Source organism: Bison bison, unplaced genomic scaffold (assembly GCF_000754665.1).
Source record: "Bison bison bison isolate TAMUID 2011002044 unplaced genomic scaffold, Bison_UMD1.0 scf7180017864461, whole genome shotgun sequence".
Classification (NCBI taxonomy): domain Eukaryota; kingdom Metazoa; phylum Chordata; class Mammalia; order Artiodactyla; family Bovidae; genus Bison; species Bison bison.
In genome coordinates, this window is record NW_011495023.1 from 77,830 (window position 1) to 89,203 (window position 11,374).

Here is an 11,374-nt window from a genome sequence, read left to right on the forward strand (position 1 = left end):
TTCATCAAAAGGCTTTTTAGTTCCTCTTCACTTTCTGCCATAAGGGTGGTGTCATCTGCATATCTGAGGTTATTGATATTTCTCCCGGCAATCTTGATTCCAGCTTGTGTTTCTTCCACTCCAGCATCTCTCATGATGTACTCTGCATATAAGTTAAATAAACCGGGTGACATATACAGCCTTGATGTACTCTTTTTCCTATTTGGAACCAGTCTGTTGTTCCATGTCCAGTTCGAACTGTTGCTTCCTGACCTGCATACAGATTTCTCAAGAGGCAGATCAGGTGGTCTGGTATTTCCATCTCTTTCAGAATTTTCCACAGTTTATTGTGATCCGCACAGTCAAAGGCTTTGGCATAGTCAATAAAACAGAAATAGATGCTTTTCTGGAACTGTTTTGCTTTTTCCATGATCCAGCAGATGTTGGCAATTTGATCTCTGGTTCCTCTGCCTTTTCTAAAACCAGCTTGAACATCAGGAAGTTCATGGTTCACATATTGCTGAAGCCTGGCTTGGAGAATTTTGAGCATTACTTTACTGGAGTGTGAGATGAGTCCAATTGTGCAGTAGTTTGAGCATTCTTTGGCATTGCCTTTCTTTGGGACAGGGCTTACCTCGCTTAATTCAAACTAACTTACTTCAGACTTAGGGATTTCTGGTGAATGAGCTCCTTATGAGGCAGACTCTGAAAACAAGGGCTTCCCTTGTGGCTCAGCTGGTAAAGAATCCCAGTGCAATGCAGGAGACCGGGGTTCGATCCCTGGGTTGGGAAGATCCCCTGGAGAAGGGAAAGGCTGCCCACTCCAGTATTCTGGCCTGGAGAATTCCATGGACTATATAGTCCATGGCGTCACAAAGAGTCAGACAAGACTAAGGGACATTCACTTTCACTTCACTGAAGACATTTAAGGCTGAAGCACATATAAATCCTCTGGAAGATTTTCATTATTATAGGAAACAGATCTCATGAGGGGCCAATCGTCATTATGGACTCTCAGGCAAGCTGGCACCCACTACTCTGTGAAGGATGACAGGGAACCTATGACCTAAGAAAAGGTGTTCCGCCACCCCAGGACAGAAAGCCACCTTGAGGTTCAGGTCTAGAAACAAAGAAGAAAGAGAAGTCTGCTCAAACCCTGAAGGAGCACTTGAACCTCCCTGACAGCCTAAAATGGTCCACACTGGTTATCTGCTAGCAGAAAAGATAAATAACAGCCTCAATGGACACCTCATTGTGAAGACCGAGGTTTAGATCTAGGCTTACACGTGGGCTCCACATAAGGTTTCTGAGTGTGGGGGGAGGCTAGGAAGCCCAGCTGCCAGAACTGGATGCTGTGCTTTGCGACAGTGGCTGAGCTACAAACATACATATGAGAACTAAGAAGTTGTCACTAATAACATCAGCATTCTTCTAAGAAAGTAATTTAAAGCAAAGAGTCATCCAAAAGACAAAATCAAGCCTTTTATGTTCAGTATGCAATTTTAAGGAAAAGTATATACAAAGTAGAGATTAAAGAATTATTATAAAAGAATTAAGAAATTCAATATTGTGTTATAAGATAAACTAAAAAAGCAGAATCCATATTTTATAAAGCTAATAAAACTAATATGAAATCCCTCAGCGATTACAAGATCAATGAAAAAAAAGGGAACCGGATGCATATGACATCAGTCAATATTATAAAGGAATATGAATCCTGCTATCTATTCCTGCTATATATTGTTCATGATTCTCAGTCAGAATAACTGATTTTCCACCTGCCTGATGATGTGTTGATTACAAATTAGTCCTTTTATTAATTTAATCTTGATGTTACCACCTTAGAACAACACAAAGGTTTTTAAAAATAAAAAGAACGGTACCTTTGCATCTTACCAACCGCATGTATATTTGCTTCTTTCTTTGCTAAAAACTCCACCATTTGCTGTTTCCTTTCACTTATAGCAAGTGACAGCGGTGTGAGGTCATCCTGTAAAACAGGGAAAACCATTTCTAATGTACACAGTTAACCTATTTCAAAGCTGAACCTTGAAGTCGTACAATAGATTCTCTGAACTTAAACACAGAATTCAGAAAGCAAATAAAAGGAAACCTTATCCCCCTGAGCACCTCCTTTCTCTCGAAGATGCTCCTCCTCTGGGCCTTCCCTGGTGGTTCAGTGGCTAAGATTCCAGCTCCTAATGCAGGGGGTCCAGTTTCCATCCTGGGTCCGGGAACCAGATCCCACATGCCTCAACTAAAGATCCCATGTGCCACAATTAAGACCCGGTACAGTCAAATAGGTCTTTTTAAAAAATGATAAATAAAATGCTCTTCCTCTACCTCTTCAAAAGATGAACCACAGAGTCATTCTCTAACACTCACTTCCAACATTTACTGGTTCCAAGGATCTTTGCTCCTATCGTACAATTTATCAGGGATATCGTAGTATTCACTTGCTCTGTTACTACTCTCAACACTCCTCCAGAGAGAATCAATTAACCACTAAATCAACAGCATATTTTAGGAACAATGCTGAGGCAGAAATATATATTATATAGCATGTATAACCGATCCAAGGATGATGATGAGCAACCTCACAAGGCTTACAGACATTCCAATGGGAATATTATTCTCTATATGAACATGCAAAGAAAAAGAGTTTTTTTGTTTTTTTTTTCCGAAAACACCAACTAATAATTTCTACTTTGAAAAATTCAATCTCATTCTTAAGAAATTATTTTAAAATATGAAATTACAAATTAGAGTGTCTCTAAAATCTTGAAATAATTATCAAAATAAACTATAAAATAAGAATTGGAAACTTAAATGCTTATGGAGGAAAAGTTGGTGACCCGAATAAGTGAAAAAGCCAGGTAAGGCCAGCAAACCCGAGAATACACGTTCCATACAGAAGGGGCGGCCTCTGAATGCTGACCAAACAGTAGAATGGGCTCAAGAGGGACCAGATTTGGTTCTTTGAGAAGCCTGAAATGCAGACCTCTGCATGAGTCTCCTAAATTTTAAATGTTGACTCAATTTGCGGAGGTAAACTAAACATATCCAAGGGCATGCTTGGTCGATGGCCCGCTTGTGGTTTGACGTTTGCTGTTCCCAAACAGGTGGGAATAAAGCAAGTATTTGTAATGTGAAACCGTCCCTTCTTCATATCATGTGTTTCACAAAAAGTAGGCCCACCAAGTTATAAAAATTGCTATTAAGGCTCTTAATTAAACATAATTTTTTTAAAAATCATAATTCCACTTCAAGAATGTTTCCACTGCCTGTTGAAACTACAATCTATCTCCAGAATTCCTCTAGATTGTTAATCAAATGGATATTGAGTTCCTAAGACTGCTGAAACTAAATCATCAAAACAATTCCCATCTATACTGTTACTAACTTCATGGGTTTTGATATTTAAAGCTCTCATTTTGCTTATGCCAGAGCTCAGCGAATCTAACAGACACACTGAAAAGTCTGTCCTGCAGCTGACACCAAAAGAAGGCTCATGAGTTACTATTACTGCAGTCAGGAAAACCCTGTTGGTAACAAACATCTGTTGACCTAATGACCTGGATGAAAACAGAAGGTGCAAAATCCTGAAAGGGTCAGACTCTACAGATGAACTGACTTCACCATGAGCAAATCTCTGAACTGAGTGCGACTGAATAATTAGTGGTTGGAAGGAAAAGGAGTTATCATTCAAGCCAATACATATTCCTTTTAACTTCTTAATCACACAGGCAGAGAAAAAGTCAGGTTAATGCTGTTGCAAAGGAAGGAGCTGATGGAAGTAGTTAGCATTGATCAAACTCCAACTCTTCTAGAGATTACTTATTTTTGAGATAGGTGCATTTAGAAATTACACTTATTCAGTCCATAGTTCTTCACCACAGATCATATCAGAATCTCAAGGAAACAGTTCTAAATACACACATCCAGGCCTTCCTCGATTTATTCCATCAAAATCTTCAGGGAACAGCCTAGGCTTGTAAATTTTTTTTATAAGTTTTCCCAAGTGATTGTGGTTTTCACCAGCACAATCTAGCCAAGAATTAGCACAGGAACCACTCCAGTCTCATCTTTTACCCACATGGCCACTTCCTTCTCTTACCTGAGGATTTGAATAAAAAAGAAAAGTGTAAGAGGTAGAAGTCATCAAAACAGCATGAAATTTTCCTGGGTAAACACTGGTAGATAGAACAGGGAGTGCTGCTGCTGCTGCTGCTAAGTTGCTTCAGTCATGTCCGACTCTGTGTGACCCCATAGATGGCAGCCCACCAGGCTCCTCCATCTGTGGGATTCTCCAGGCAAGAGAACTGGAGTGGGGTGCCATTGCCTTCTCCAGAACAGGGACTAGTAAATTCAAAAGGCAACCTGATCTCATTATTTATAAACTACTTACTTTTCATCAAGACATTCTAGACTGGGGAACAGAGTCTAGACTCTTATCTAAGTGGCTGTTTCTGCCAGAATAGGATAAGATGTCAGTTAATTCTTTGTTCTCTTACATCCCTCTTAATCACCACCTGTTCACTGCCAGTCTGATTTCCTCAAATTCTTCCTAAAATTGATATATAGGCTACTATACCATCCACTCACTCTTTCTCAAAATAACAACTATTATCCCTGAAAATGGAAAAGCACCTTACAGAAATATATAAACTGAAGGAAAAAAAAGACAAAAATCTCAGGACGTCTGTGGTGGTCCAAGGGCTGGGTCTCCAGGCTGCCAGTGTAGGAGCCTAGGTTCAATCCCTGGTCAGAAAACCAGATCTTGCATGGTGAAACTAAGACTCAGCACAGCCAAATAAATAAATATTAAAAAAAGAAAAAAAAAAAACACAACTCTTTTTGGCATTTCCCAACGGCCAAAATTCCAACTTGACCTATATTTTTCACCTGCTCTCTCCTTTTCCCTTTTCCTTTACTTTCTTAAACCTTGGGCAATAAGAGAGAAATCATTTTCATATAAATCATTTTTTTATAAAATAGGAATTTGTTAACAACAGCGAGATGTCTATTATGTTGTAAAATGTTTATGCTATGTTTGAGTTTTAAGACAAAGTCTATTTCTAAGGCAAATTTTGCTTTACTGTGTTTTTATGCCAATCGAAAAAATTTCAGTGGGGGGCAGTATTTGGAAAGTTTTACCTTTAACAAGTGCAGTGTTACCACAAATATCTGCCATAAACACACGCATGAATGCTTTACTCTCTAATACTTCTTCAGAAATATTATAAAGTGAAATCTTAGACAATTAAGTTCTTTCAAAATATTTTAACTCAGGGAAGGCTGCAGCTTCCAAACACGGAAAACTGAGCCCACCTGTGAGAGTGGGGAGAGTTCCTGGCGGGACTGCAGCTGCAGGACGTCACATGAGTCCTGGAGAAAGAGCAGGAGGGCCGGTTTCGCCATCGCCAGCTCCACACGCACAGCTGCAACCCCACTGAGCAGCTCCCCGGGGCTGAATGCGGGAGACCCCGAGGTGTACATCGTGAACCAAGCGGTCACCAGCACAAGTGAACGTCCTTGCTAGGAGTCAAACATGACCTGACCCTCTTGGCCAGATCTCAGAACCAGGGTCCTGGAGGGCTCAGGGCTCCAGGCCTGCTGCCTCCAGGCCCACTTGCACTCACCCGGCTCCCCTCATGGGCACTGGGTCTCTTTCCTCCTCCCACCCACCCCCAGGGGCACCCATTCCCTGAACCCCTGGAAGCAGCCACTCGTCACATCACTTCACTCCTCCCAGGCCTTCATCATTTGTGGGCTCTGAGCCTACCACCCACTCCCGGGCACGTCCTGATGGGAAATCTTCCTTCTGGGGTAGACGGCTGGCTGGGAGACAGAGCTTTGTCCTTTCTGTGGACACAGACAAACATCCCCCACCCCTGCATTGGCCTTGGAGTTGTTTCCATGGTAACAGGGCTTGATGGACACTATTCAGTTTACCTATTTATATACTGTTATAAATAAAACAGTTGTAGATTTAAAAAATGCTTCACAAATATTTTGTAAACAAAGTTAGTTGAGTTATACCTTGTTCCTGGCTTCTATATTGGCATCGTAGGAAAGCAGCTTTGCTGCGAGTGATATATTCTGGCAAAAGACAGCATAGTGGAGAGCGGTGTTCCCACAGACGTCCATGACATTTGGGTCGGCACCATGCTCCAGCAGAAGAGTCGCACACTCCTCTTCTTGGCATTCTACGGCCTGTCAGTGTTGTGCCAAGAAACAGTGTAAATTCTAGGAATTCAAAGTAAACAGGCCACAGGCTTCACCGGTTTGCTATATCTAAATGAGATGAATTCACTTTGAGTGTCAGTAGTTAGATCACATCCACCTCGTGTGGACACGATTCGCTGCCCCATACCTTCATCAGCGCGGTCCTGTTTTCATTGTCACAGAGGTTAAGCAGGCATTTTCTCTCCAGGAGCAGAGTGACCACCGCTGAATGGCCATTGGCACAGGCCAAGTGGAGGGCAGTCCTATGAAAGCAAGAGGAGTTTTCAGGAAACTATAGTGTTACTGTTTCAAAACAAACAATTGTTCCTGTGATTGAAAACACTCAATAGCATGCTATTTCTATCCCTCTAAAACAAATATTTTGTTTCCTTCTGGAGAAAGAACATTATATATTAGTTTTAGCTCTTCTTATCACATTAATGAAAGAACCTACTTGAATAGAATAAGCATGACCTCGAGATTCAGCTCAACTTGGGTTTGAATTTGACTTGCACTCTGTCACTTATTAGCTATCGCTCACCCTCTCTGTACCCCAATTTCCTCATTAACATAATGGAGAGAGAGTAGTATTTATCTCACAGAACACCACAATGATACTAAATGAGATCCAAGGAAAGGATTTAGAACCACTTCTCACACAGATAACAGCTCAGTAATTGCTAAGTAATATTATCATACTTATTACTATTACCTTACAAGGACAACATCTCAATAAAGTCAAAGGTTATTACACATCCTTTGCAAATATGTTTTGAATATTAGAGACAACATTGTACTTCGCTGATTTTAATATCCTCATTTTCTTACTTTTGAACGTCTCTGACATTGGGATGAAATTTATAATTCACGTCTTTACAACTATAATTGGTAGCATTTTTGTTTATTTCTCATTTTTCCTCTTCATCTAATTACCGTAAGGTCTTTTTTTCTAAGGTTGAAGTGTAGATCATGTATATTGTATATTATTATATTTTATAGGTGGACAACATAGTGATTCACAATTTTTAAAGGTTATACTCCATTTAAAGTTATTATAAGATATAGCTATATTCTCTATGTTGTATAATATATCCTTATGGCTTGCAGGATTTTAATTCCCCCACCAGGGATCCAACCCCAGGCCCACAGTAGTGAGTCTTAACCACTGGACTGCCAGGGAATTCCCAAGATTCCTTTGACTTCTGAAAAGGCTGAAAGTTGTCAGAGGATACTAGTCCCAAAAGAATTCTAAAAAAAAGTTATAAATGAGAAATTCTTATCTGTGCCACATTCCTATTAGGGCCAGAAAGACAAGCCCTGTCTACTATTCCGACTTCCTACAGACAGCTTGATCTACAGAGAGTTTTAAGTTTTTTGTTTGTTAAATCAACCTCCATATTTCTTTTTCCTTTTTTTTTTTTTTTTGTGCCGAAACTCAGGAAACTCCAGAATTCTTGCTTTTGAAATCATTCTTAGACAGATGTTTGGGGTGGGAGGGAGGCTCAGGACTAAGAGTATGTAAGTATACTTAACAACTGATTTACGATGTTGTTTAGCAGAAAGCAACACAACATTGTAAAGCAATTATTCTCCAATTAAAAAAAAGTTAAGGTTAAGAACCAGTAGAAATAGAAAGAAAAAGAAGGTCTCTGTCAGCACACACACAAAACATGTATAAACAGTAATTTGTGTTTTCTTCTGGTACTTTTCTCACTGTGCATATTTAAAATTTTTGAACCATACTCCATCTGAAGCTTTTTTGTGAGATAAAAATCTAGTTACTTTTCTTTAAATAGTTACCAGGTTATTTCTCTACCATCTACACATAATTTATCTTTTCTAATAGAAAATATCACCAGTATCAAGTTCTAAATTCTTACATATGTTTGGGTGTTTGGGTAGTTTATATTCTGTTCCATTCATTTATCTATCTTTTCAGTTGTTAGTAAATGAATACTTTGTGGGCACTTACAGCACATTTTGACATCTAGAAGGGCAAATCTTCGTCTACTATACAAAACTTTTAATTTTATCACAACAATTAAAGACAGCATATGTAACCCAAAATCTTTAAAACCAAAATATGTTGATTTGATTTAAATATTGAAAGACCATACATCCTAAGAAAATGTCTTCCTATTCAAGGACACAGCCAGCTCCCTACTTCAAAGCTTCTGAGGTCCTTCAGCAAAGAAAATATATACCTAGGCATACACTGATATAAAACAGATATTGAATTGTATCTTTACAATTTTTAATCCAGGAGTTGATCTGGCATGGGAGTTATTGTGTTCACTATGCAGTTTTCTATAATACATAACCTTAAGGTATAAAAATGTGTACATTAAAAATAAGATGCTAACAACATCAGAAATCTGTCCCCTGCCATGATCCACAATAGGCGATCCTATATAAAGAAGTATTTTCATAAATCATATGAGAAAAAATGTGAGAGCCAGGAGATTCCAGATTTCTTGAAAGCTATATAACTTAAGAGCTCTTACTCATGAGTACATCATGCTAACCCATGCATACTAACAAATAAAAAGAAAGATGAAGGGGAAAAAAAGATACTATTTATGTTTCATTTCATTACTCTGATTACCGACATTCAGTTAAATGACTTCAAAACTTATCAGTAAAGTGCTCTCTCTATAAGGGAAATTATAAGTGGGTCCTAAATGAGCTAAGCCTTTTTGCTGCCTATAAAGTCTGCAGGGCGCTGGATCCCAGGAAGGTGTCCAGGAGCCTTGGAGAGGAAACACACAGGAGGGACCTCTGCCAGGCCCTTCCACCCCGCTTACCTGTTCATCTTGTCCCTGTCGTTCAAGCCATTCTTCCCCAGCAACAGAATCTGCTGCACTTTGGCTACGTTCCCTACAATGGCAGCTTTGTGGATCTTTCCGAGGTCCTTGTCTCGGATGCGATACCCGGGCTGGAGGTTGATTCTATGACCGCCGTCTCTCCCCGGACTGATGGAGGAGCCTAAGGGCGACTCGCCCTTCTTACTCCCGAAGCCAAAAATCTTCTTCATCACAGAGCCCACGGGCTTCAAACACACCTCACCTCTCCCTCGGCTCTTCACTGTCCCCGAAACCCAATACTAATGGTACAGATAAGCCTAAGCAGTTCCCCCACAATATCCCAGTTGGGAAGCTCCGCGGTTTCCAATCTTTCAGTCCAGAAGAGTCGTAGCTAAGCGACACTACTAAACACAGTGCGCCTGCGCGCCTCGGAAGCGGGCGTTCCCGTGTGTAAGCGCGGAGACTCGTCGGGCCATACTGCCAGTGCGCATGTGCTAGGCCCGGAGGCGCAAATCTGAGATTGACTGTGGGCGGTGCTAGGCACATTTCAATCAACTGTGCCAGTTGGCTAAGCGTTTCCGGATGCTTAACAAAAGATAGAGCAGGTGAGAAAGGCGTCTTTGCTGGAGAGACGAGGAGCTTCAGGATGCTGAAAGCCTGTCCCCCAGAGCTTTTTTAGGGCTCTTCTAAAAAACAACAACAACAACTCTAAATCTACTTACCCCTAAGCTTATTTATTCCTTTCCACATCTCTTGTACCAGCGAAATTTAGCAAGTGTAACTACAGAAGACTGATTTTCATAGTTCCAGAAATTGTGGTAACAGGTATTATCAAGTGCAAATTTAGGGGAAACCAACTTCCAGATTCATGGGAAATAGATGGGGAAACAGTGTCAGACTTTATTTTTCTGGGCTCCAAAATCACTGCAGATGGTGACTGCAGCCATGAAATTAAAAGACGCTTACTCCTTGGAAGGAAAGTTATGACCAACCTAGAGAGCATATTCAAAAGCAGAGACATTACTTTGCCAACAAAGGTCCGTCTAGTCAAGGCTATGGTTTTTCCTGTGGTCATGTATGGATGTGAGAGTTGGACTGTGAAGAAAGCTGAGCGCCAAAGAATTGATGCTTTTGAACTGTGGTGTTGGAGAAGACTCTTGAGAGTCCCTTGGACTGCAAGGAGATCCAACCAGTCCATTCTGAAGGAGATCAGCCCTGGGATTTCTTTGGAAGGAATGATGCTAAAGCTGAAACTCCAGTACTTTGGCCACCTCAGGCAGAGTTGACTCATTGGAAAAGACTCTGATGCTGGGAGGGATTGGGGGCAGGAGGAGAAGGGGACGACAGAGGATGAGATGGCTGGATGGCATCACTGACTCGATGGACGTGAGTCTGAGTGACCTCCGGGAGTTGGTGATGGACAGGGAGGCCTGGCGGGCTGCGATTCATGGGGTCGCAGAGTCGGACACGACTGAGCGACTGAACTGAACTGAACTCAGGTTCTCCAGATGAAACGAAACCGCGTTTCTGCATCCCTCTGATCCTCCATCTACACATTTTCTTCATTTTAATTTTTTGCTTTTATCGTCCCCAAATCTTTAATCAATCTGTCAGGCGAGTGTATGCTCCTCGGTTCTTTGTCTCGACACAACAAAGATTTGGAGTGACAGACATTAAACCCCCTCGGAGTGTCACAGCTCTCGGCCGTTTGCCTCCACTTTTTATGTTTTTTTCTTCCCCCTAGGCCTGCTCTATGCAAATTGGCCTTGTCAGGAGTGCTGTTCTACCTGAAGTCCTCCCCCAAGTCCTGGGACCTTCCTTTGACCTTCCTCTGTTCTATTTTCGCGGGCTTCTCCATTGTTTTCTAGCCACCGCCATTTTGGACTCCTTTTCCCTATTCTAACTAGCTAACAAACCCATGATTTATTTTGGAGCATAGTGTAACATTTGATAACTTTTAAAAAAAAATTATCATTCACGTGTCGGAAATAATCCATCTTTTCTCATCTAGTTTAAAATACCACTTTTTAACTCTGATGTTCTGTTTCTGGGTTTTCCATTCTGTTCCATTGAATGGTCTGCTGCTTCCAGCGTAGGTAGTATATAAAATATATTTTAATATCCTTTATAGGTCCAAAGTTCCTCCCCTTATTTGTCCTTTCCAGCATTCTCTTTGCAATATTTATTTCTACATTATTTGCTGCTAAGTCGCTTCAGTCCTGTCCAACTCTGTGCGACCCCATAGATGGCAGCCCACCAGGCTCTGCCGTCCCTGGGATTCTCCAGGCAAGAACACTGGAGTGGGTTGCCGTTGCCTTCTCCATTGTGTGAAAGTGAAAAGTGAAAATGAAGTCGCTCAGTCG

The 11,374-nt window shown here is 41.0% G+C and overlaps 1 protein-coding gene across 1 annotated transcript in view; it reads right to left on the reverse strand.

Annotated features, from left to right (window-relative positions):
- ANKRD26 (ankyrin repeat domain 26) overlaps positions 1-9,415 on the reverse strand; it is a 67,579-nt gene extending 58,164 nt beyond the window's left edge. The window contains exons 1-4 of the mRNA XM_010860050.1: positions 9,012-9,415; positions 6,356-6,470; positions 6,022-6,195; positions 1,863-1,969 (exon numbers count right to left, since the gene is read on the reverse strand). Of these exons, the coding sequence (XP_010858352.1) occupies positions 1,863-1,969; positions 6,022-6,195; positions 6,356-6,470; positions 9,012-9,241 (626 nt within the window). The 5' untranslated portion in view covers positions 9,242-9,415. The remainder of the gene's footprint in view (positions 1-1,862; positions 1,970-6,021; positions 6,196-6,355; positions 6,471-9,011) is intronic.
- Between the last annotated feature and the right edge of the window lie 1,959 nt (positions 9,416-11,374).